Below are 25,463 nucleotides of genomic sequence, written 5' to 3' on the forward strand. Positions count from 1 at the left end.
GGGCCTCATATCCGAATTCCAGGCCCACGATGCTCCGTCCGCCGGATCTGCCCTAAGCCAACTTCAGCCGCCTCGATCTCGCTCATGGAGGCGGATTGGGATGAAATCACCCGCATAGCAGTGCCCTCTTCGGGTCTGCATGCGATCCCTCCTCCTGCCAGTGCCATCGCCTTTGACGACGTGCAAGAACTCCTATGGATCGGCAATGACCAGGTAAGCCCGTGTCGTCACCCATACAATGTAGCCATCTTACCTTTCTACCTAGGGACGGGTCACGTCTTTCTACGGTGCCGATCTGCAACGGTATGTCTCGGTCAAGGCTCATCTGGGCGAGGGTCCCGTCAAGCAACTACTTGTCCATGAGAAGGGCATCATCTCCATCTCTGCTTCCAGTGTCCATTCCGTCAGCCGAAGAGGCTTGACGCAATGGCATATCGCCCATCCGAACATGAGTGATCTGCGATGCATGACCTTCGCCAGCGTGGGGACGCACAACCTCATCATCGTCAACGGGGGCCACAGTACCTTCTTCGTGATCGACCTGGACAAGGGCCAGATCGTGTCAGAACATCCCGCACAGGCAAAGTACACCATTATGAGGAAAAGCCGGCATATTTGTGCCGCCACCGATGACGGAAACGTGCATATCCTGAGCTTGACGGACTACCGACTGCTCAAGTCGTGGAAAGCACATTCCAGTGCTGTCAACGACATGGATGCTCGCAATGACTTTCTCGTCACTTGTGGTTTCTCAGTCCGACAAATGGGTGTGCCTATTGTTGACCCATTGGCGAACGTCTACGACCTGAAATCCTTGACCTCGCTGCCGCCTATTCCGTTCCATGCAGGAGCTGCATATGTCCGTCTGCACCCGAAACTACAAACAACCAGTTTCGTGGCGTCACAGACCGGCCAGATGCAGGTGGTGGATTTGATGAATCCGGTCAACGTGATGCTCAAACAAGCAAACGTACAGTTCATGCTGGGCATGGAAATTGCCTCGTCCGGAGATGCTGTGGCCATAATAGATACTAATGGATGGATATATCTCTGGGGTTCACCGTCCAAAGTTCGCTTCAACAACATTAGCAAAGAAACCGAATTTGCAGACCCTCCTCCTCAGAACGTGCCGCACGTTGACTGGAATGACGCACCACTCAATACAATAGGCATGCCCTACTACACCGAACCCTTGTTGTCAGCTTGGCCCAGCCATATGATATTCGAGGTAGGAGCGCCACCTCCGACAATCGAGCCGTCGCTAGTATTTCACATGCAAACCGCCGAGATGGGTCACTACGCCCGCAACTTGAATCCACGGAAACTCCTTCGTTATCAAGTCGAAGACACGAGAATCGGTCATGTTCCCACCTCAATCGCGGCGCCCAAGTTTTTGAGCGAGAGGGCAAAGGACCAACCCGCCAACGGAACTGGAACGAAGCTGGCTGATGCGGCAGAGGCCCTTGCTGGTGTCTCGCTGAACGGACGAGCTCAGACGGACGAGGAGCGAATGCTAAAGTACAGCAATGTCGAGATCAAGTACAGCAGGTTCGGTGTCGACGACTTTGACTTCCGATACTACAATAAGACACCATATTCCGGCCTCGAAACTCACATTGCAAACTCATTCGTCAACTCTCTGTTGCAGCTGTATAGATTTGTCCCACTTCTCCGCAACGTCGCGATCCAGCATGCCGCGACATCGTGTGTTGCTGGCAACTGTCTCCTTTGCGAATTCGGGTTTCTGTTCGACATGCTGGAGAAAGCCAACGGTCAAAACTGCCAGGCGACAAATTTGCTCAGGGCCTTCGGAGCCTCTAGGGAAGCTGCGAATCTCAGCCTGTTTGAACACTTGTCCGCGGCTAATGTCACGCCGTTGTCCACCAACATCCAAGCAGTGAACCGATTCTTTCTAAAGCAGATGGCCCAGGACTACGCCATGATTGCGTCGAACAGCGACGGGGTTGACGAGGTCATTGCGACCAAGGCCTTTGAAGCTATACGATGCATGTATTGCAACAACGAAACCTCCAAGCCGGCCAGCACGTATGTGCATGACTTGGTCTATCCGCAGCTGGACTCCAAGCACTCGACGAGGTATATCAAATTCTCATCTGTTCTCAAGAGCACCATTGAACGGGAAGCCAAGAATCGAGGCTGGTGCAGCCGATGTCGCAGATATCAGCAACTGGCCATCCGCAAGACCATCCGGCAATTGCCTTTTGTTTTGATGATCAATGCGGCGCTGGGGAGCAACACCGCCATGCGCAACCTCTGGGAAACTCCCGGGTGGCTCCCATCAGAGATCGGCCTCACCGTGCAGGATAGGAACGTGTACGTCTTTGAGGGCTCCGATCTGGCTTTGCACATCCGAAACAAGTCGCCAGGCCTCATGATCTATGAACTAGTCGGGTTCGTGGCCGAGATTGACACCAGCGAGCGGCATCAGCCTCACCTGGTCAGCATGGTCAATGTAGAAGTTTCAAGCTCTGGGCCGGACGCTCCCCCCAATCACAAGGTTTTCCCGAACTGGCACTTGTTCAATGATTTCTTGGTGTCACCAGTCGATCCACGAGAAGCGCTGCATTTCAACAAGAACTGGAAGATCCCGAGCGTGATTGCGTACCAGGTCAAGAGCGCTCACGGCAAACTCGACCACAGCTGGAAACGGACGATGGACACCACCCTGCTGTACCAGCACTATAGCATCAATGGCTTATATCCTATTGATAGCTGCAAAATTCTGGGGCCACAGGAACATCCCGCCGAAGGGACACCGATAGCCCTTGACACGGAATTTGTCGAACTGGAGAAAGCCGAAATTAATGTCAAGGCTGATGGGACGCAAGAAACCATCCGTCCCGCCAAATCCGGTCTGGCGCGCGTCAGCGTCCTCAGAGGGCATGGTGAGGACGAAGGTGTCCCCTTCATAGACGACTACATAACCATCTACGAGCCGATTGTCGATTACAAGACCCGCTATTCCGGCATTCGACCAGGAGACCTCGATACGCAAGTCTCACAACACAATCTCGTCCCGCTGAAGGTGGCATATAAGAAACTCTGGATTCTTCTCAACCTCGGCTGCATCTTTGTCGGCCACGGTCTGGCATCCGACTTTCGCAAAACAAATATCCACGTCCCCAAGTCTCAAACAGTCGACACGCAGTATCTCTACCTGGCGCCTGGGAAGAACCGACGTTTCTCGCTGCGCTACTTGGCATGGGCTGTGTTTAAGGAATACATCCAGGAAGAGACCGGCTTGGACGAGGCCACGCAGGTAGACGGACACGACAGCATCGAAGATGCGCGTATGGCGCTCCGTCTTTGGCGCAAGTTCCAAGAATACGAGGATGCAGGTATCGCGGAGCAGATGATCGAAGACATCTACCGCAAAGGCACAAAGTATGGGTGGAAGCCTCCACCCCGGAGTATTGGGGGCACATTGGCGGCTCTGGATGGCATGGGTACTGGAGCAGCGAACAGTGCGGTGCAGAGTGGACGGAATACTCCGGACATGGCGCCCGTGTCTTCATCAGTGTCAGGCACGCCGCTGCCAATGTCGCCGCCCAAGACCAATGGCAGTGCGAGTGGCAGCTCGAGTGGTGGAGCGTTCAAGCTGAATGCGGCGGGAGCAGGGGCTTTTGTGCCGGGCAACGGCATCATCAAGGAGAGCCCACTTCGATAGGGTCGAAGAGCATCGCGCCGATGGAGACGATCAGAGCCGTTGGAGCTTTCTGGGGGGTGAGACGAAACGAGGATTTGGTTCAGCGTATGGAGTACTATGTACCGTTCTGACCGTCGCGTCTGGGATAGCACCTCTGTCCTTTTTGCAAGTCAAGCAAGCAAAGAAAAAAATATCCAATACTCTCATTAAAGGTCTCTTCGTCGCGATTCTCGAACAAGCATGTTTGTATAACCGCTATCGAAGCCTGATTCAGGGTGCTTCCTGGCACGAGTACTGTGTACGGAGCACTCGTTACTGTAGCATGGTCCATATGCAGTTCTTTGACCGTACATGACCGTAGCACTTTCTGCGAAGCGCCACAGGTGCAAAACCCCGCACGCACCAGCCCCCGAAGCCCCCACACGGTCTCGCAAATTAGGCCTGACTCGTGCCTGCGACTGGCCTCTAAGGACAACGAACAGGCGTCGTGATTGGCAGCACAAGCCCGGGATTCTATTTTGAGCTGAGCCTTGTTTCCTCAGCCTCATTGGCAACAGTCCACGCAGTCTTAATCTTCAGCTTGGCGACCGACTGCGACGGCGTCGGCCATTGGCATTACGACGCTCGATCAGTTCTGCTCGCTCGCCGTTCTCTTCTGACTGCTCTCTGTATCCATTCATTCACCCATTCATTCATTCAATCATTCACGCCTGCGCCGTCCATTGCGCACAGCTACTCTGACACCATCTGTGTTTCACAGCGTCGAGCACTCCCAGATCTGCAGTACACGGAGTACTACTCCGTACATACAAAACAACTCACCCATTGTGAAACACTGCGAGCCTCAGATCTCCCGACCCCAGTACTCTATATACACTCCTTCATCTACCTGCCCAGCGGGCGACCCCTTCTTCCACCATGCCGGCCTCCAAAATGCGTTCCCGCCCACAAGTCTACCCCCGACTGGCCTTCCACATCGTCCGGACCATCGCCTTCATCAGCGCAACCATCGTCAGCGGCATCTTGATCTACTTCTGCGTCCAGCTCCGACACGACGGCTTCAAGCTGCCGTGGACGTTCATCATCGTAAGCGGACCCCCCAAATGTCTCTCCTTGAGAGAATGTGCCTAGCATTTATACACTTACGCATACTGACTGATCCCGTGATTTCGAAGGTCCTCGCGTCAACACTACTGTCCCTGCTCTCCCTCTTCGTCACAGGAATCCTCTACACATGCTTCTTCCTGTCGCCGCTCTTCTCGCTCATCCTCAACGTGACGATCCTGATTCTCTACATTGTCGGTTACGGGCTGCTGACATGGAACATCTACGGCACGCTCGGCCACACGTGCAGCCGCGCCAACTGGGCTAGCGACGACGGCATGATGATCTGCCGCACCTACAAGGCATTCTACGCGTTTGAGTTGTTCGGCGTGCTCGCGCAGATCGCCTTGATCGTGCTGGACGTGCGGAGCCGCCATGCCCAGACAAAGCTGGGCCGCTACAACAAGATGGCCGACGCTGCGGCCAAGGGTGGCGCCGACGTCAAGCTCGACGACCTGCATAGTCGGTCGTTGTCCGAGTCTCAGTCTCAGTCTCAGTCTCGGGCGGTGAGCGAGCGCGATCCACTCGGCCACGGGCACGCCGATTCTCAGGACTCCGTCCCCTACGGTATCGGCGACTACAATGATTCACGGGCCCGATTGAGGGATAACGCCGCGGCGGACATGGGTTATGGGCACGCGCCAGCGGTGAGGATGGACGATTTCAGAAATGACGGCCCGACGGGCGGATATACCGCGTATAGACCGCCACAGACAGGCTACGCGAACAATGGATACGGTTATGGTCCTCAGCGATGAGATGAGACATGGTTGTGGTGTGCAGACTACCCGCGTGCAATGCGTATCACTGGCGTTTGGATTTGAAGGACACTGTACTGTATATACGCCGGGCTTCTGGTGGCAGGAATTTTAAGGTATGTATGACAAACGACGCGCAACGTGGAGGAGACGAGGATTTCCTGCGTGGCGTGAATAACGAGGGCGTCCAGAGGCGTCACGTGACGACTTTGCCATATGAGCAGCTGATCTTATGACGACCGTTCCGGAGCATATGAGCAGTGGTGTGCGCATATGAGCCGAGCTGTGTGATCTGTGATGACGACTGTTCTCCAGAGCATACGAGGAACACACCTCTCGCGCCTCTCGCACGCACGCACACTCTACGCGGTTTCAACAAGAGCAGTCATGCGAGGAAGCCGCTCTGCTCCGATCGGTTCAGCTCAGGCCCCCTCAGACAGTGGCTAGGTTGGTTGTTCCCTCAAGAGCGGCGACAGATCTTCAGACCGAACGTCCTCCGTACTGGGTCAGATCGGATACATCTACACTTTGATGCCGAGATACGGAACGAGAAAATCAAGGATCTTCAAACACGAGGATTGGGGACGAGGGGATACCGAATGGTCATGAGGCACATAGGTTGGAAACCCAGAACGAGAATTCGGGGTGATCAGTGAAGAAGCGTGAAGGAGCATGAAGCACGAGGACCCGACCTGAGGAGTGGAAGCACGATCAAGGAACAAATTGTCCAGTTGGGTTGGGTTGAATTGAGCTGAGTTGTGTTGAGGCGAGTCGAGTCAAACCTACTTCTATTAAGTAAGTGAGTGAGTGAGTGTATATAGCGAGAAAATAATATTGAACTGGGGTAAGGCTTTATGGCCAACGGAGGAGTGCCTCTCTGTGGCGGCATACTCTGCCTTCCTCACACTTAACCACCCTACATCTCAAAGGAGCGACACGATGCCTGTGGTAGAGTAGAGTGTATTGACTGTCCGTGCATATCCTCTCCATGAGCTATCGAAAAGCAACGACAAAAACTAAAAAGGAAAGGAGCACAGCCTTACGCTAAACCTCCGCCAATCAGAACGCTCCGTTGCTTCGCAAAACATTTGTTTCGAGAAACGGCAGCCTTGCCAACCCATAACCTCATCAGCCCCAGTACAATACAATCACGTCGCTTTGTATATATACTATAGCTTACACTACGCTATACGCTACTCCGTACTCTATATAGGTACTCTGTATAGGTACATACTGAGAAAAGGGTAATTACTCGAAGACTACCTAATACAGTGGGGAGGAAGCAAGCACCAGTCTAGTATATATATATGTATATCACTGTCTAGCGGTCATGGCACTGTATTTGCATAAGCGCGTCCGATACAAGTAAGTGAGTACTGGATGTACATACTCACTGTAATCGCTATATAGACCTCATCTACATCAGTGCGAGTCTAGAGTAAATATAGACCTAGGTGTACTCCGTATATGATTATATGACAATCATCTATAGTAGTTTACTTGTTCAATGTTTACGGGCACTCTCCTAATTCTGTAGGCAAGAGGACCTGTATGCTGCTCCTCTGCGAGTACGACATCTTCCTCACCCGGCGGTACGAGCAGCTTACAGGAGGCGGCGAAATGTCCCATTGACCCGTACAGTGGCGATGATATACATTTGACATCGCGTTGCGTAAGTACCTGACGCGGAACAAGGCTTTGTTTCTGTGTCAAGTGGCAGGAATGTTACGGGTATGCTCATCCTTGTGCTGTATGCATCTATCCGCCTTGTGGTGGGAACCCACTGCGCTCAGCCCGAATCACTCTCTGATAAAGCATGTGATACAATATAGCGACTTGCCTGGCTTGCCTGGCGAGAAGGCGCATTGACTGCAGCCCGGAGCCAATGTATTGATAGACCACGGCCTATAGACCTGTGCTCTTGCCAGATACGATAGGTAGCTATAGCAGTACCATGATTCGGCGTCTTATTGCTCAATGCATTTCCCCATTCGACGCAACAGAACAAACGCCTATAACATTCCACTGGCCAGCCCTGGATTGTTCTTAGTACGCGTCCTCGTTTACCAGCCAGGTCAGTCCCAACCTCAGACTCCATAGAAACGGAGCTCGGTTGATGGCGACGCAATGATCCCTCCAGTGCCGTCAACCCCAGACCCGGCCAGCAAGTGTTGTAGTCATGGGTCGCGCTGAAACGCTCATAAAGACAGTCTCGTTGTCGTGTAAGAACAATCCGACAGAATCAAATATTCAACCATGAGCAACACAAATCCAACCCAACCAAACCCAGAACCATTTCTGCCTATTTTGATAACGCCGGTAATACAGAGAGCCAACTGCCCGGTGTGAGCATTCTATAATTCTTGTCCGTTGCACAGACTGATGCCATTCGTCGAGCGTACGGCTTGTTTTGCCGCTTGTTTTCGTCCATTGTTTCCTTGTCGTCTTTCTCCGTCAGCTTGGAGAACTGGAATTTCCTGGCTTTGTAGCCGTGTTGAAGTCGCTCTTTTCCATAGCAAAAGGCAATAGATCATCATCGTCGAACCGATTCTCGGGCCGACTGCCACTACTCCTTCCACGCCAGGATACGCTGACACTGCTGCTTCCGGGATCAACACTAGCCCCCGTGCCACTAACGCTCGACGTCGATCCTTGAGAAGCCCCGCGTCCGACGCCCGTTCTTGCTCCTCGGCTTCTGTATATATTTGCTGAAGATCGACCCGATGCAGATTCTGATGCTTCGGCATCATTTGTCAAGGCAGTGGCAAGACCTGAAAGGCGATGGACCTGGGATGACCGTCGAGGAGATCCAGTCGACGTTCGTGGGGCGGAGGTCTGTGGTTCTGTGACCGGTTCGTCGCGCTCAGCCGTCTCTCGGCGATGACCTCGTCGGTCTGCTCCCATACTATGGCTGCGCATGCCGTATAGATCACCGATATCGTCATCTGAGCTTAACGGTCTCCGTTGGGCAGAACTTGAACGCTGGTAGTTCAAGAACGGTCTAGGAGAGTTCGGAATGTCGATAGCCGGTACATTAGCTGTAGACTGTGCGTGTGCAGTCTCCTCTGTCGGAGCTTCAGATGGAGATGGAGGTGCTTCGACAGCGAGACGATGTGGCTCGTCAGTGTCGTCATGACTGTAAGCAGCGCTAAGTCGAGATGGAGCGAACGGTGTATGTGGTGTGTGAGGAGAAACCGGTTTCCCAGGAGAAGACGAGGTGGAGATTGAGGTTCCGGCCACCATGGGCGGCACCCCTGACAATTGTCGACTGGAAGACACCGATGATCTCTGCATCATAACCGAGGAAGACATAGAATCTGAGAGTACAGCATTTGAATCTCGCATCCTGTGGAATCGGTTTAATGCGGCCGTGGTCCTCCTGGTGTGCGCTTCTGCCGCTGCTGACGATGAAGGGGTGAGAAGATCTTTCTGTGATTCCAACATTTTCAAGAACGACGAAATATTCTCCCCATCATCATCGCCCATTGACCCAGAGCTTCCTCCAGCCGGAGCCGCTTCTGCCATCAAACCCGAGCCAGGTGGGGCAGAAGACGTGGCGCTTCCCCTTCCACTACTTGTCTGATCTTCGTCAGTACGAGTGGTGGTGCCGCCGGAGGAAAGACGGGCTCGTCTGTGGCTGAAGCTGCTGCTGTATCTCACCGTGGTAGGCTTGGGCGAGCTTGACGACGACGAAGCAACAGCATTGTCTGACGCAAGAGACCCAGCTCTTCGCCCAGCGAGCGTTACTGGGGCTGCTGGTGGGGGAATGCCTTCTTCGGTCAAAGAGCCCAGGGTAGGTATTCTCGCAGAGTGAGTTCTCGGCGAACTGGCGAGGGGAGAAACACCGAGAGGTGACGCTGACAAAGTAGGGGTCTTGAATGGCTGAACGGAGAAGGAGCTTCTGCGGTTGGCCGCCACCGCTCTGAGTGAATTCCTCGAGTTCTGCGCAGCAGACAGCTGCGGTTTAGCTGGTTCTGCAGTAGTGGGTGGGCTGGCATCAAAGTCTTGAGCATCTCGGAGGGCCGAGATAGGATCTGTGCCGCGAGCCAGGCCTGCTTGGTGGAAGCTTGTCAAACTCCCGTACGCATGCCCTAGCTCTGCCTGCTGCTCCATCGAAGTCTGACGTCGATGTGCAGGTAATGACCCAATCTCGGTCCGTAGCGCTCTTTCACTCGGCAGGGACGGCCGGAACAGCTCATCGTCTGCTCCTAGAAAACGGGAACTCAGGAGTTCCTCGGAGTCGTCTATCCGAAAGTCGCAGTTTTGACGATAGTCGACTTTGACCGAGAAGGGCCCGGCAGGTGACTCGGTCGTACCAAAGTCATAGGAAAATAAGACGTCCGAGTTACTGTCGAAGAGTCGCGTGCCCAGGTTATCGGACCGAGATAAACCTCCCATTTGTGATCCGTCGATCAGCCGATACCCAAGCTTCAATGCCATGTGAGACCGTCCCTTTCCGATCTTCCTCGACAACTTCCAGGCAGGCAGGAAATTACTGTAGGTGTACAGAGAGCGGAAGAAGACGATACTTTTCTTGTAGACCAAAGGCAGGAGCGTAGCTAGATCGGGGGGGATAGGAGCCGTCGCTTCGCCGAGATCGATTGTCCATCGCTCAAGTATCACCTCGTTGGCATCGGTCGTTCGGCGTTGGTTTGATCGAGAAGCCCCTCGAGCAGACGACAGGGTATTGAGGACATCCCATCTCTTGCCATCTTCATCTACAATCACCAGCCGCTGGCCTTGATGTAGAGATTCGGTGCTTAGGTAGACCTCAATTACCAGGGGCGGCGGCCGGTTGTATTCGACATCACAGGTCTTCCATCTCTTGATATCGTCCTTGTACTCGTCCGTCTCGTCGATGTCGAGGTTGAACCACCGATTTACCCTCTTGTTGTCGGTCTGCCTGGAGTAGGCCGGGGCCAGCTCGACTCGAGACTGCAGGATGATGAGAGCAGACTTGGTGTGGAAGTTCTGGATGACCTGGTTGAGTCTCTGCATCTGGAGGACGGGGTTGTCCGCGGGTGAGTCTTGACGGGCAGATGCAAAGTCCTCCGAGGAGCCGGAGCCTTGGGTAAGAGGAGATGTCGTCCGGAGAGTCTGAACGTCTCGATCTCTCGGGTTGTTCGTGCGGGTGGGATTTGTTTGTTCAGAGTTGGCGGGGGAGGCACTGACGGGAGGAGGTCGAGGGTGTTGATGCATGGTGCGGCGGAAATGGCGTTGTTATTCACTTTTCTCAGGAGCCTAGCTTAGCGTTCGAGAGGTAATTCGGTACTGGCGTATATCCGGTAGCCATCCATATTTTGGTTGCTGTGATATCCACACTTGTATTCCCTGGGTCGGCGAGTTTGTGGATGGCGGTCAACGCGTCGACATCTCTGGTACAAGGCTGGACGTTGTGGTAGGAGCAGAATTCAGGTAGATGGGAAGGTCATCATGGCCCTAGGAAGAGATGAGGTAGTGCTGAATACGGTCAGCGACTTTGTCCAGGGCTGAGGTTGAGGACGAGGTCCGGTGCAGTGCGACTTTACGATCGTCTCGAGTCGTGGGCATATGACGGAACCTCCATGTGATTGGCGCTCATGCGGAGGAACAGCCACAACCACAGGTCAGGCGACGGACGTAGCGAGGCGATAAGATGGGATGGGACGGGATGAGGTAGGATAGTCCGCTCAGGCAGAAATGGGGGCCTTGTACGAGACAGGATGCCAGCAGAAGGACAGAGTCGACGACGTGATAAAGTGATGGGGATCTGAGGACTCAAGGACTCATCCAAATGTCGGAGATATCATGGCGGATACCACTGCAGCCAACCACGCCAACACCAAGCTCTAGCAAGGATCAGCCGATACCATAGAGCAGCAAGGTCCATCGCCGACCGAAGCGGCTTAGTCCCGCTGTAGCCGGTGAGCTCTCCTGGTGTCCTCAGAGCTCGTTCAGCCCCAGGTGAATCTGCATTGACTCGGACGATGAGGGCTTGGTCGAGCAGACACACGCACACGCACACGCACACACATGTGTGGCGGGCACGTTCAGCACTCGAACCCCTCAATTCACTTTCCATTCACTCTCCTCTCACTTGGACTTTCACCATTGTGCGCTCAAGCTGCTCTGCTCACGCCAACGCTTGATATGCATGGTTCTTTGCACATGGTGGATCGAATCGGATCCCGATCCTGAGCTGTCCAGCGGTGCCATAGGCTGCATCGTCCTGACTCCTGACCTGGCAGCTGTTGTGCTGCGCGCCGCTGTGTCTCCCCTGCCGCCGCCGCGCGCACATTCGACATTTTGACGGCCACATTCTCCGCCACCATCAAGAACAGTCATAGACTTGCCAGCGAACTCTGCTAACGTACACATAGTGCGGCACGAATATTCCCAGAACAGACATGTTGCCCCGGCTTTCTCTCGCCGCCCTTTCACCACCTCGCCTCCCCCCACGTCCTCTTACGCTGTGTGCATGTTGCATGCATGCCTTGGCTAGCTTGTGCAAGCATCCATGCCCCTCAAACAGTTAGCGCCCACCATCCGAATCCGCCCGTGTGTGTGCTCCTCTTCCCTCTCCATTCCGCGCCGGCTAGGCTGAATCTAAGGCTCGATCTCAGAGTCATACTGTAAACGAGCCTTGGGACTATCATCAGCCTGACACCATTGCACCGCAGGGGAACCCACAGACCAGGCTGTCTTCTATGCGCCGATGTCTGATGCCTCCAATGGCTTGACGGGGAATCTCCCCTCGGGTCAAACATTCTTCTGCCTGCCGGATCCTCAAATAGGCACCAATACGGAGTAGTGACCCAAGACATGATGTGGGTCTACCGAGTCCTTCAACCTCAGTTTTCAGTTGTGAATTCCAGGCAAGGCACTTTTGTGCGGTCCAATATTGAGAGCCCATACCAGCTGAATGGTACTTCGGTCTTGCAGCCTGCTGCAGACCTTGCCGCGAACAGCATGGTCGAATCCTTCTGACGCAGGGCCGTTCTAAGCGAGGCCACCTTTCTACTGTGTACGCAAAAAAGATCCTGAACGATTGTGTTGGTTGTCTCAATTGGAAACGAATCCTGCCTCTATCGAAATTTGTACACGGCTGCCTCTGTGATCAACCCGCTAGTGCGGCCTGTTACTCTGTGATGGTCGATGCCTTGCCCCCTCGATGCGAATGCTGTGTATTTCCTTGACCCCGCCCTCGGCCACGGCTAGCACTGCCTCGCGACATCCCAGCGAGCCCAGGCTCGATCTCCCCGCCAGATGCGAATCCCTGTGCTATGAGGGGACCCTCTGCTGACCACGACTTTCTCTGGTGTCCGTTGGGTTCGACTGCCAACGTTGCTTTTCCTCGTCCGCCACCACGACGTTGTCCACCGCGTCCGCGACCTCCTTTACCACGACGACCAGCAGCTGCGGTGGCCTGCGCCTCTTCTTCCTGCACTCGCTTGCTCTCGTTATCCCACCATTCCTGGAACTCCTGCTCTTGTTGGATTTCCTGGAGTGATCGTTTCGCCACAGCCTCCTTAACAGCCGTCTTTTCGATTTGCTGCTGAGCAAGGATCTCAGCCATTGATGTCCGTGCATCCACGGGGGGGCCTCTCGTGCGCACCGGCGTATGGCGAATCGACTGGATCTGCGGAGCTGCGGGCTTCGACGAGGGAGGACTAAGGCTAGGGGGATGGCCACCACCGCTCGGTTCTTTGCCTACAGGGCCCGCAGATGATGCTTCGGCCGTCGGCTGCCGCATGGTTATTGGCTGCTTCGCCTGACTTTGTTTGCCTGTTTCTTTTCGCGCATCCATGATCGGTGAGGACTCTGTCTTGGGTGACTTTGCGATAGTCTGCCACGGTGAAGTAGGCGCATCTGCTGTAGGACTCGCCCGGACGGTCTCTGAGACTTTGACTGTCTGCTCCTTGATTTGGTGCTGCTGCCGTTTGCGCTCTTTCTGAGAGACTTTAGCGTTAGTCTTTGGAGTGGTTGAGGTTGACCGCATTGCCTGGGTCAATTGAGATACCCGGCCGGCTGACGCTTGCTCCATGATGTCCTTGAGCCCGTCTTTCCTCGACCCCTGAAGAGGGACCTGCCATGGTGCTCCCCGACTATTGAACCCGCTGGTGGGAGTTACAGCGCTGATGGGAGTTACAGCGCTGATGGGATCTGCTGCTCTGTGACTCTCCAACCCCGACGAGCCAGCCCCTCCTACACGCAGTGCACCTATGGGAGATAACCCAAGCTCCGATTGTCGGATCGGCGGTGGCGGCCTTGTGTTTTCCGGGGACAAGGCAACCCTGGCAGCAGGTGAATTCAAGTCTTCACGGGCAGGAGCTGGGAGAAGCTCTGGGATGTCCGCGTCCATGTCGAACGGGAGATCATCCGCTGTGTCGTTCGCCAGGATCGCGGGACTATGGTTCGGAGTGGTGAGTGGTGATACATCCGCCGGAGTCCGCAGAGCACTTTTGTTGTGCGGCGAAGATGCGTGGCGATCCAAACTACCATACCGCACCTTCACAGAAGCCGCGTAACGTTCCTCGTCTTCAACCAACCGTGATCGCAACCGCATAGAATCTACTCTCCTCTGTCGAGCCGTCTCGATCTGACTGATAAGGTCTGGATGGTTTTCCAAAAGATCAGCTTCAGCGCGCTCACTGCGAGCGAACGGCAAAAAAGCCAGCTGATTATCTTGCACAACAGTGTCAAGCTCCAGAAGCAGGTCTGGGTCCAAGTCGTCGAGGAGCCTGAGCTCCATCATGCTCTCGAGATTTAAGCAGATATATTCGAGCGCTGCTTTCTTGAAGCTCTGGACTGTTGACTCTGCAGCTGTATTAACTAATAAGCAGATATTTCGGACACTGACATAGCGGCCCAGGGTCTGCTGGCATATCTGTGCTAGTCGGTCCAGCATAAGCTCGTTTGCAACTGACATGACCTCGATAACAATGTCGAGGAACTCGTCGAGAGTACTGGTGACAATGTCATCAAAGAGCTCTTCTCCTGTATCGGCGTACAAATGGCGCAAGACCATGACGAAGGTCTTCTCATCAATATGCTTGAGGTCGACACGTACAGCCTCGGACTCTGCTTCAGCTTCGTTGCGCCGCGATGCCATCCACATTCCGCCGGTCCGTCCGTTGAAGAGACCATCGAAGAACGGACAGCGACTGCATAGTAGCACGCTGTGCGCAGGCATTTCGGCGTCATCAGCGAGTTCAAGGAGCACGTCGGCGTCAGAGAAGAAGTCAGGATCTAGGACCGCAAGCTCCATATCGTTCGCAAGGGCACGGACTGGATCGACCATGACTCTTACTGCGCGTTCAAGGCCTCTCATTTCGAGGTGACTTGCCAATTTCATGAGCTCAAGCCGGACGGACCTGTACCGAGGTGCGAGGTGCAATGCCTGGGAAGTGTAGTGCCACACGTCGATCAAGTTGTCCGTGTATAAGTAGAAGACGAAGGTGGCAAGGGTCAGGAAGTCCGCGCCCTTGAACGTAACTTGTATCTGGCCGTCCTGTCCATATTCGATCGAGAGCACATCGGGAATGGCAAAGTAATATGTCTCTTGAAATTCAGTCAAGGCGCCACGCATCACACTACTCCTGCCCTTGAGGACGAAAGAGTGGATCGGAATGCGGACGTCCGTGACTGTCGAAGCAATCCAGAGGTCGTACTGGCTCCGGGATAGGGGTTCATGCCGGTGTCCTATGGCGAGGAAATCGGATTCCGCTGATGCGTTACTGATCACAGCACGAGCTATTTGGGCTGGGTCATTGCCTGACGGGGGCGTAGTCTCCGAACTCCCGTATCCCTGGAAGGGCAAAAGATGGAACAAATCATTCCACAGGCTTGGTGCGTCGGGCAAGATCTGCTCGCGGGTCACAGTGGCGTCTTTGCGCACCGCCATGAAGGCACCAAAAGCATTGCTTCGAACAGCGACCACCCCCGTCAGGTTCGGAATCCGGACGAATTTGTAATCCTTCGGCCTTCCCGAACCTTTCTTCGTGTCGCGGACTGACTTGATGTTTGCACGCTTTTCTTTTCGCCAGGCAGAGCCCGAGGCGGTACAGATGATAATTGAACTGTCCTGACCCACGGCAACATCTGTCGCCGCCATATGAGCTTTGCCGAGAGACCAAAGGCGCGAAGGGGCAGGCAAAGCATTGCGTGCCTTAGTGGGATTAGTTGTAGACGCATTGGACGGCACTGTTTCCGAAACCCTGGGGACTTCGATGGTGTACACTTCTCCGAAGGACGACATCGTGGAAATTGTGTTGCCTCCGCCGGTAATCTGCTTGATGTAATTTGTTTCCATATTGTACCTCGTCGATAGATTGTCCGACATGTAGTAATTGGAAAAGGTCTCCAAGGGAAACAGCACCTTCGTCCAGCCATAATGCGTGAAGACGATCACATCATGGTTTTCCAGCAGGACGATCGTGGCACGGTCAATTGCGCTTACTGACTGGATGGGCGACTGCAGAATAGATACTCCAACACGGCGTGGGAGCACCTGCACCTCTAGTGAGCGAGCGTCGGCGTCCATCAGGCCCAATTGGCCTTCGTTTTTGCCAAAGGTGTACAAGGCCGAGGATGTATAGATAGCTGAATGCAAAGCCGATGCTGCCGCCCCCAAGATGACTTCCTTTTTGATGTAGCCGAAGAGCTGACGCGGAACCAGCTGAGTTGGTACCTCGTCCTTGGGTGCTTCTGGGAGAGTATAACCCAACTGACCGTAGCGGTTACTACCCCATGTGAAGACTTCGCCCTGGGAACAAACTGCTATGGAATGATCCTGCCCCAGTGCAATTGCCGAGATGCGTCGCTTGGCCAGACCCCCGGCCTGAATACAACGGTATGTGAAACTGGTATTTTCATCGCCAGTACCAAGACGACCACCCGGACCGTACCCGCAAATATACAAGTTCGAGACTGGATCGTTGGTCAAAACGGCCGTATGTAGCTTTGACATGACGACGTTCTGGATGGTGACAGGCCGATACCGGATTACCGCTGGCAAGGCCTTATGAGAATGAAGAGCGCCAGTGCTATGCGTGAGATCTTCGTGTACCCAGCCTTTTTGTCTTTCAGCTAGATGGTCATGGAGAAGGCGGCGAAGCAGATGATCAGGTCTCTCAAAGTGAAGACGCTCAGGATAATGCCTGTCGTCACCGTCACCCGTACCCAGAGAAAGGTTCTTATTGCTCCCAAACGCGTAGACTTCGTCACCTAGTAGATCAACTGAGGGATGGACATGGCGCCTCGAACGCTCCTCGTTCTGCTGGTCACCATTATCGTCGACGCCATTGGTGCTGTCATCATCGCGTACAGGTGGAAGCGTGGATGAATCGTGCTGGAGGGAACGCGGTGCAATAGTCAAGCCAAAAACTTCGAAGGGGCTATTGCCTTCATGGTCCTTGATCTTGACCAAGCCTCCAGCGTGAGAGTGCTGGGCAGTCGTCGTGTAGTCAGTGGCATCTTGGAGGTCTCGAGCCATGAGCGCGTGTGCAGCTGAAATATTGCCAAAGTATAGCGCTCGGTGTAGTGGCGTCCATCCGCTCTCCAAGTCCTGAATGGATAGATCCAGAAAAGGCATCTCCAACAGGACCTTGACAAACTGCAGAGCATCTTCCGACCGCGATGACGCAGCGTGGTGCAGGATGGTTCTCCCAAAGCTGTCCTTGGTGTTCAGATCGGCTCTTGTGAGCACTGCGCCAGCGGTTTTACCCAGGGTGGCGTTCGCTGGGGTGTGCCCTGAACTCTTTCGATATCTCAACGGTGTCTTGGGGGAGGCTGCCAGATTGCCTGGACTGCCGCTCTTCAGCCCAAATCCGCCAGCTTGTCCGGTGCTCGTGGTTCTCGGTGCCGCGGAGGAGACGGTGGCGTTAGCCAAGTATTGTCGAAACGCATCGACATCATCTTCGAACAGGCAGCGCCAGAGATTGTAGCTCATGTGGTAAACCGGAAGTATGTTATTGTCTCCGATGACCTCGTCCGCGCCTCGCTGTAACCTCGATGGATCACGGCGTGTTTAAAGGCGCAGGGTCGAGCGGAGACTAGGAGGCCGACTGAACTGGGACTAAGATGACTCAACCGGAAATCATCGTGTGCGCTCTTCGAATTCTTCGTCGCGGACGCTCGATGGCCTGCCCTCTGGAAATCCTGGTTGTCTGGTGAGCGGATCGACTGTGAGGGAGATTGGGAAGGTGGCGGTCGTTCGTGGAGGGGTAGAAGTGTAAGTCACGTCGCAGCTTGTCGATAACTTGAGATGATGGTGAGGGACGCCTTGGAGCCAATCACATCCCCCCGTGCTGATACGGGCTTCGTGTGGTGGGAGAGGCATCCTGCCTCCGTAAACTCTGTCGACGGGTACATGTCGTCTGCGGCAGAGCAGAGCCTGGGTGGCGTCGTCATCCAGATGAATCAGACAGGGAGAGCGGCATGAAATGGAATGCCAAAAAAGACAATGCGCAGAACCACCTGGAGACTAAAGCGAGCTGCATGGGATCCGGGGCCCTTTTAAAAGCGACCTAGAAAGAGCGGTGTGGTACACAGCTACGAGGTGGGTCTGATTCTCTACAAGACCTTCCACTGGGTATCCATTGCCTGTCGTTCTGAATACTTTCCATCTTTGTATCTCAGTACAAGCTGCTCACAAGTCTTTAGTTGGTTGCTAAAGCCCGATGAAACTTGCTGCCAGACCCCGACCCAGTAGAGCCGCTGTCGGGACAGCCGTGGAATGACCCTGCGCCGGAGTATCCGAAGGAGGATGGACCCGAACCAGCTGTTGCTGTCGATGAAGAGATCCCCAAGTTGAAGGTCGGCGTGCCAGCCAGGATCAAGCTCGATCCCGAAAAGCTAGCTTCGGGTACTTGTGTCTCGGCCGTGATGGCAGTCAGCTGTGTCCCGGTGGCCATTGCGGTGGCTGTGGCACTGGGGACCGCAGTGCCGGTGGGAATCACCACAATGTTGCTGGTCGATGCTTTGTTCTCGTCTGCTTGGCCCAGAGCCGCGACTTGGTTCTCCAGGTCGAAAACCGCGTAAGCACTTCTGAGGAAGCTGTCGCCGAGGATGCTGAAGCCGCTACTCTCCCTGGTGGTTTCCATGGCCAACATGCAACCACCTGACGGATCGTCGAAATTATCTGGTGTGTATATCTGCCCGCCAACTATATTCGCGAGAGGCACTTGTATGGTGATGCCCCCCTCCCCACCAAATAAATAGCCGATGGTACCATTGCCGTTTGAGAGGCTGCACGGTATCAGATAGGCGCCGGTACCCTCTGCATCCAGGACAGCTCCAAATCCGAGAGCCAGAGGGGTGAAAATATCGTTGGTCAAAAAGGTGTTGGTTGTGCCCGAATCTAGCAACGTGGCTTGAGAATATCCCTGTGGCGACAATTGAGTGGTTTCACCGGTGGCGTCAGTGAAGGAGACGCCAGTCAAAGCCACATAGTACTCCTTCACCAAACCATCCTGAGTAGCCTGCAGAGGAAGGGCGACCAGGTCTCCGGAGTATTTGGTCGTGTCGATGCCGCCGAGGATGATTGAGCCCGTGCTCGCTTCGAGGTCGTTCAAGTACAGGCTGAAGGCTTTGCGGTGGATGATTCCTGACTTGACGAGATTGTCCATCACCGACTGATATACCCCGGTTGGGCCATCGTTTTTTGCTTCATTGGTGTCGTATCCAACTCCCATCACTCCATGCTGGTCGACAAGCACACTCGCCACTCCGATTTGTTGATTGTTGATAGGGGAGGAGCCGTTGATCGTAATGGTATCAGAACCCCAGTCACCAGCATCGGTATCACCTGGAGCGGCGTAAGTCTGGCGGATGATGAGTTAGCGACAAATTTTCAAGCAGGTAACCTATGGCTCCGTCAGAGGCACGTGCGGAGATAGACTGACGATATTGAAGCCAGCTTGCTCGACGAGCTGATACGTGCTCGAAGAGCTTGGGACAAGCCTGGTGGCTGAGGGGGCCCGTTTGTGCAAGTCGAGTTTGAGGTAGCCAGGCGACGCGATACATGAACCGACGAGGGCCACAATCGTAGCCCCTGCGAAAAGATTCATGATAGGCGTCCACTGGTGCCAACCCAAGTCCTGTAGTGGTTGAGCTCAGGTGGTGGTGGGGTGAAGCAAAAAATTGGCCAGAAGCGGGTTGTATTTCAATGAAAAACGGTCTTGCTTCACTTTCACTTTCACTTTCACTTTCACTTTCACTTACACTGACACGGCTGCAGAAACCCGGAACGACAAAACACTGCGCATCTGAAAGAACGGCTACGTACGGGGTACATTCGCTGGAAAGCTACAAGCCAAGTATCCTTGTGTGACTTTCCGTTCAGCGGCCGCTGAGGTGAATGCCGCCGAGTTACAGCAACTTGTCCGACTCACGTTCTAAATAGAAGCTGAGACAAAAACAGCTGACATTGAAGGCCGTGAAAGCCCGCGAAAAAGTCCACAACACCGCCACAGCTCGCATATAGCTGCAGATGCCGCATGTTCGAGCCTTTGGGGAGATGAGATATGCTTGGTGCACCGCTTACAGTCAAGCAAGACCGTTTCTTGCTCGTGCTACTTTGATCTGGTCTTATGATACTGAGCACTCTCTTGAGTAACACTCCGGGCCGATCTGTCAAATTTACTTGCCGCGTGTAGCGGTATCATGGTGATGCACTCTCGCCTGTGAAATGCCGGCACATAGTCTGATGAATAGAAGAGCGGTCTGAGACTGTTGCACAGTTGCTATATCCATTATGGCGAAGTTGCGGCCACTACTGGGATGGCAGCTCATGCGTCCATTCAGCTTGTTGGCGAAGCAAAATGCTTCAAGAAAGCCTTGGTCTTTGTGGAAATGGTCCGCCTCAATGCTTCATGACTTCTAGCCCCTTCTACCCAAGCACTGACATTTTGCTAAGTACCTTAAATCAAGACTAACTTGTGAGAGCGCCCTTCCACGCATCGCTGAAGAACATAGAACAAGTGATTTTCGCCCTTTTCTGCGAGGGAAAAAGGAGTGGGGAGGAGGGAAGTAGATATGGCAAAGATTGAACCTGCAATCGTCCATTGGTACTCCGTATTGTTCAACCGAAGATCGATTTCGATAAGCTGCTCTTGCCACGTTACCGAGCCATTTATCCCGGTCCTGGAATCAGTCCAGAATGCCAAAGTGTCACCAATCATTGTCTTCCGACGGGCGGGAAGCATGCCATACCTCGACCCTTGAAGCGCTCTGGTTACAAGCTTTTGCCTTTCTTTGTTTCGACATTTGCGCGTCCGAAAACGAGTTCATCACGACCCCAAACGGCGACGGCGGCCGTTCCGCAGGGTCCGATCAGCGCTGTGAGCAAGGCGATCTTGACGGCGCCAACGATAGTCTGGATAATTGTTGCCTCCTCGTGTTTCGCCCCAACGCGTAGTGTCAAAGCCCACACAAGGGCGGCAGAGACGCCGACGATGATGTCCCATTGAAGGAACCAGAGCGCGCCGTCGGCCAAAGTCTGGACCTGAGGTTGTCCAAGGGGAACGACAGTTACGAAGATCCTGTCGGGCTGTAGCTGCGGAAGGTACTTGGCGCTGAACAACACTGGGAACAGGTAGGCCAGAGATGACAGGCCTAGCACTGCCAGATGAGATCCTGCTGATGACAAGATTGCAAAAGGATACGCGAGACGAAGATAGCGGACGGTTTTCGTTCTCTTGTCGCTTTCGGTCAAAATCGAGGCTCGTTGGTCCAGGTTCAGGGCAATAATGGTCAGGATGAGTTGGGTCAAGCCTATCCAGACTGACCAACCCTGCTGAATTCCAGTCCAAGTTTGCTTGGTGTCAAATGAAACGAGGGTCGGGGCCGGTAGGCACATCAAGATGGATGGAAGTCCGAACCCAACCAGGATGCTGATCGGGATGAGGGCGATCTTGACTGGCGCGTCGACATAGAGTTGATAATCCTTTGGATTGCTAACTGTGGACGACGTCCACAGATGATATGCGAACCAAAGGGGCGCAACGCAGGCATAGCCTACAATTGCAACACCAATGCCGAACAAGGTCGTGCTAAAGAAAGTCAATACAAAGAGCTGGACATCCATGCGAGGCTGCACTTACGCAGTAAGAACGAATTTCCCTCGGTTGCCGTTTCTGAGGCCCTCTATCATGACCAGGACCCAGGATGCGAGGACCTGTCCTCCAAGATAGAGAAATGACAACGAGACATCGGCTCGGTTCCCATCGATAGCTGTGTAGAAGAAGCTGACCAAGACTGTCAACTGCTTGTCGAGCGCACCGATGCCAGTGTAGGTCTGTTTCATGGGCGCTGCGGTCGGCCCGGGAATGACAGCGCCCGGTTCCGCTTGATGGCCCAGGATTTTGAGAAGCCCATTCTGATATGGAAAGCCCCAAAGCGTCCAGAATCCTGCCACGGACAGCAAGATGAGCAGGACCTTAGGCACGCTAAGCGCCATGCTGTTCACGAGTAAGGGCGGGTTACACACGCAGTGCTAAGTAGATACCGTCAGAAAGTTGAGGTGCAAAAGCTTTGATGGTGTGATCAGAATCAGGCTGAAGAAAGGAGGAAGTTATCTCTTCGTACTTTATACAGACTGTTAAATAGCAGCCTGGCTTGCGAGATGGACGTTGGTCCAGCTCTCTCAGCTGGTCGCGTCTCAGCCTCAAGTACGCCAAGGCAGGCTGGCCATGACGGTGGTCAGATTCAGGGTTACGAGGACCCCCAGCTATGAGTGGTTGGGCCGGGCACTCCACTGCCCGTTCGGGGCGTGTGCATGACTCCTAAGGCCTAAGCCCAAGCCCCAATCAGGCGTGATTTTGACGGGGCATTTTGGGCAAGGGAGTTTGCCCAAGGCAACCGCCTAGTCATCTGGTAATCCTACCTAGTACCTAGTCGTTTACCTAAGCGAAGTCAAAAATTGGCCGAGGCCTTCATTCGACCTTCACTCCGACTTCACTTCCCTGTCGCGCCTGAGTGTGGATTGACCATCCTGAAGCTGTTTCATTCAGAGAGCCATTGTACAGACCGGCCTGTGGCGAGCCAACGCTCATCTACACCATGCTCAAAAGAAAGCGAGAGGACAGCGCTGGATCGCTCAATAGCGAGGACGACAATGAGAAATTAAAAGTCTCCAGACTGAAGGCCAAGACAGGCCAGGGTGTGAAGGCTTTGCACAACGCGCTCAAGCTTGCTAGAGGTTTCGAGAGACAGAAACTTGGCCGTCGCCAAAAGACTGCCAGCGATGCCCCCCAGACACTGCTGCGCCTACGGGAGGAAGTCATTGTCCTCAAGCAACTGCAACTCGACAAAACAGCGAAGACCCGACTTTTCAAGAACCTGTTCAAAACAAAACGCATCAGAGAGCACCCAATCTTTATCAAAGCCTACGGACTGGAACCTATGTTGGACAATGTCAAGCCTGGCGCCGAGGCCAATGTGGTGGGGAGGTTGTTCAACTCAAACCCCGTCAAACAGGCACTGCCGGAGATCATGAAGTCGATATATGCTGTGCTTGGTATCCCGCAGGCCGTGCCACCAAAGCCCATAGGAACAGAAAACCCGGCCAGCAAAGCAGCCATTGGGAAAGCAGAACCAAAGTTGGATAGTGATTTCGATGGCTTCTCAGGCAGTGACATGGAGGACCACGCCGATCTCAGGGAGAAACAGGATTTAGGATCGGATGCAACGGATGAAGAGGTGCTTGGATATGCAGGAGGTCGGCTGGCTTCTTCAAGCGAGGACTCTGAGGAAGACAGCATTGCTATCCCATCACTGTCACCACAAAGAACAGGGCGTCAGAGTCACGACGGTGGAAGGTTCGCTGGAAGAGAAAGTCTTTCACTATCGCCGACTCCAAGCGAGGTTTCTGAGCCTGGTGGTGCAAGGCAGCCTCCTGCGCCACATCTGCGTCAAAAACCTAGCACGACCGCTTTTCTCCCATCTCTCAGTATGGGAGGCTATTATTCTGGGTCAGACTCTGAAGGAGATGCAGATCAGCACCGTGGGCCCGCATTGCCAAAACCGCGCAAGAATCGACGTGGCCAACGTGCACGCCAGCAAATCGCCGAGCTCAAGTACGGAGAAAAGGCAAAACATCTCGGGAAACAGAAGGCGCAAGATGCGAGGAGTGCGGGATGGGATGCAAGAAGGGGGGCAGTAGGTCAACATGATCCCCAAAAGGACCGGTTCCGGAAGAGGATGGACCCTCAAAAGCGAACGGAGGATCGCTCGGCCACTAGAAGGGATCGGACATTGAATCCCGACAAGAAAAAATCCCGAGATGACCAAGGGCCCATTCACCCTTCTTGGGAAGCCGCGAAGAGAAGGAAAATGCAGGATCAGGCACAAGCCTCCTTTCAGGGCAAGAAAATCACATTTGACTGATTTCGGCTTGCCACTCAAGCTCTCAGAAAGAACCTCAGTGCTGTCAATCCCTCAAGGTTGGTTCTGTCGAACAAAGTAGAATGAAGGACACGCATTCGGTTTCGGTATCCGAGTCCAACATTCTCCGATACACTACCATCCACCTCTAAGGCCTTGGATAGCCGAACATAGCGATGCCAGGGTCCTTTTCAGTCACGCTCGTCTGGCCTCAGGGAAACGGTACTCATCCGATAGACTGTTGGTCAGCCTTTTTCGGCGACACTTCAATCCTTTCCACCTTCGGAGACGCTGTCTCATCCGACAACTCACTAGCTCCTCTCATGGTGTCCACCTCGCCTAGCGTTGCCAGGCCGGACACTTCGGTAGGATATCCCTGAGAATCTGTGGCCGTCGGCATCGGAACGGCTGCTGAAGGCTGATAATAAGTGGCAGGATATTGCTGTGCTGAAGTGTACGTCGGGGCTTGGGCCGGGGGCTCGTGGATCACGAAAGATGATTTGACGGTAGGTCGGGAGTCACGCTCTAGGCTGGTTGTCCTTCTGCTCTAATCTGACACTACGATCAAGCATATGGTCTCCTACGGCCTGAACACCGTCCGTATCCCCGTGGGCTATTGGTTCCTCGAGAGCATCGTCGACAAGAGCGAACACTTCCCTCAAGGCGGCGAGCACTATCTTGACCAAGTCATCGGGTGGGCCAAGGACGCGGGCTTATACGTGATCACCGTCCTCCACGGCGCGCCCGGCGCTCAAGCCACAGACGGGTTCACTGGCCAGCTCAACCCGAACCCAGGCTTCTACAGCACCTACAACTACGACCGAGCGGACCAGTGGCTCGAATGGATCACGCACAAAGTCCACACCAACCCAGCGTACTCAACCGTCGGCACGCTGGAACTGGTCAACGAGCCGGAGCGCAATCCCGACACAGCGAAATATCCCGACGCGAAAGCGAACACGGACAGTATGCGCCAGGTGAGTGAACGGAGTGGAGAGATTTCGGTCCACGCGTGGCGGCGGCGGTGGTGATGGTGTCGCTACGTAACGATCGTTGATAACCCAGGATCGCTAACACCCAGGCTTCCATTATGATAGACGTACTGTTCGGCCGCGTGGTCAAAGATCCGCGCCACCGAATCTTCCCTGAATGTGCCTCCGGACTCGCAGCTATCGATCATGATGATGGACCAGAAATGGGGATCCAGCGATCCCAAAGAGTACCCTCACGACCTGAATCTCGCGGCGTACGACGACCACCAGTACGTCAAGTACGCGGGCGTCGCCGAGGACAAGGACGCGTACATCCGGTTCTCGTGCAGCGACGACCGGTCCGGCAACTGGCCTGTCTTCGTGGGCGAATGGTCCCTCTCTGTCGCGACGGACGTGGAGTGGACGGACGATTGGAACCCCAGCAGGGATGAAAGCAAGGGCTTTTACCGCAAGTGGTGGGCCGCGCAGGTCATGTCGTACGAGAAGACGGCACAGGGTTGGGTACGTGTCTTTAGCTAGGCTGTCATCCCACGCCAGGCTATCCTTCCCCTGTCTTATACCATACCTGTCCCTATTGTC

The 25,463-nt window shown here is 54.3% G+C and overlaps 8 protein-coding genes across 8 annotated transcripts; 4 read left to right on the top strand and 4 right to left on the bottom strand.

Annotated features, from left to right (window-relative positions):
• Window positions 1-84: 84 nt before the first annotated feature.
• Window positions 85-3,688, top strand: G647_09169 (uncharacterized protein; the record flags this gene model as incomplete). Its single annotated transcript, XM_008733474.1, has 2 exons — window positions 85-213; window positions 266-3,688. The coding sequence occupies 2 exons, from the start codon at window positions 85-87 to the stop codon at window positions 3,686-3,688; spliced, it is 3,552 nt and encodes a 1,183-aa protein (XP_008731696.1).
• Window positions 3,689-4,585: 897 nt separating this feature from the next.
• G647_09170 (uncharacterized protein) lies at window positions 4,586-5,529 on the top strand (the record flags this gene model as incomplete). Its single annotated transcript, XM_008733475.1, has 2 exons — window positions 4,586-4,753; window positions 4,843-5,529. 2 exons carry the CDS (start codon window positions 4,586-4,588, stop codon window positions 5,527-5,529), a joined length of 855 nt encoding a protein of 284 aa, XP_008731697.1.
• A 2,753-nt stretch (window positions 5,530-8,282) lies between these two features.
• On the bottom strand, window positions 8,283-10,728 carry G647_09171 (uncharacterized protein; the record flags this gene model as incomplete). The annotated part of the gene is made up of 2 exons (XM_008733476.1): window positions 8,283-8,434; window positions 8,463-10,728. The coding sequence occupies 2 exons, from the start codon at window positions 10,726-10,728 to the stop codon at window positions 8,283-8,285; spliced, it is 2,418 nt and encodes an 805-aa protein (XP_008731698.1).
• Window positions 10,729-12,646: 1,918 nt separating this feature from the next.
• G647_09172 (uncharacterized protein) lies at window positions 12,647-17,458 on the bottom strand (the record flags this gene model as incomplete). Its single annotated transcript, XM_008733477.1, has 1 exon — window positions 12,647-17,458. The coding sequence occupies one exon, from the start codon at window positions 17,456-17,458 to the stop codon at window positions 12,647-12,649; it is 4,812 nt and encodes a 1,603-aa protein (XP_008731699.1).
• A 709-nt stretch (window positions 17,459-18,167) lies between these two features.
• Window positions 18,168-19,577, bottom strand: G647_09173 (uncharacterized protein; the record flags this gene model as incomplete). Its single annotated transcript, XM_008733478.1, has 2 exons — window positions 18,168-19,331; window positions 19,413-19,577. 2 exons carry the CDS (start codon window positions 19,575-19,577, stop codon window positions 18,168-18,170), a joined length of 1,329 nt encoding a protein of 442 aa, XP_008731700.1.
• A 1,166-nt stretch (window positions 19,578-20,743) lies between these two features.
• G647_09174 (uncharacterized protein) lies at window positions 20,744-21,967 on the bottom strand (the record flags this gene model as incomplete). Its single annotated transcript, XM_008733479.1, has 2 exons — window positions 20,744-21,560; window positions 21,612-21,967. The coding sequence occupies 2 exons, from the start codon at window positions 21,965-21,967 to the stop codon at window positions 20,744-20,746; spliced, it is 1,173 nt and encodes a 390-aa protein (XP_008731701.1).
• A 602-nt stretch (window positions 21,968-22,569) lies between these two features.
• On the top strand, window positions 22,570-23,895 carry G647_09175 (uncharacterized protein; the record flags this gene model as incomplete). The annotated part of the gene is made up of 1 exon (XM_008733480.1): window positions 22,570-23,895. One exon carries the CDS (start codon window positions 22,570-22,572, stop codon window positions 23,893-23,895), a length of 1,326 nt encoding a protein of 441 aa, XP_008731702.1.
• Window positions 23,896-24,464: 569 nt separating this feature from the next.
• Window positions 24,465-25,403, top strand: G647_09176 (uncharacterized protein; the record flags this gene model as incomplete). Its single annotated transcript, XM_008733481.1, has 2 exons — window positions 24,465-24,869; window positions 24,990-25,403. 2 exons carry the CDS (start codon window positions 24,465-24,467, stop codon window positions 25,401-25,403), a joined length of 819 nt encoding a protein of 272 aa, XP_008731703.1.
• Window positions 25,404-25,463: the final 60 nt, after the last annotated feature.

The sequence above is a fragment of the Cladophialophora carrionii genome (assembly GCF_000365165.1).
Source record: "Cladophialophora carrionii CBS 160.54 unplaced genomic scaffold supercont1.9, whole genome shotgun sequence".
NCBI classification, from domain to species: Eukaryota; Fungi; Ascomycota; class Eurotiomycetes; order Chaetothyriales; family Herpotrichiellaceae; genus Cladophialophora; species Cladophialophora carrionii.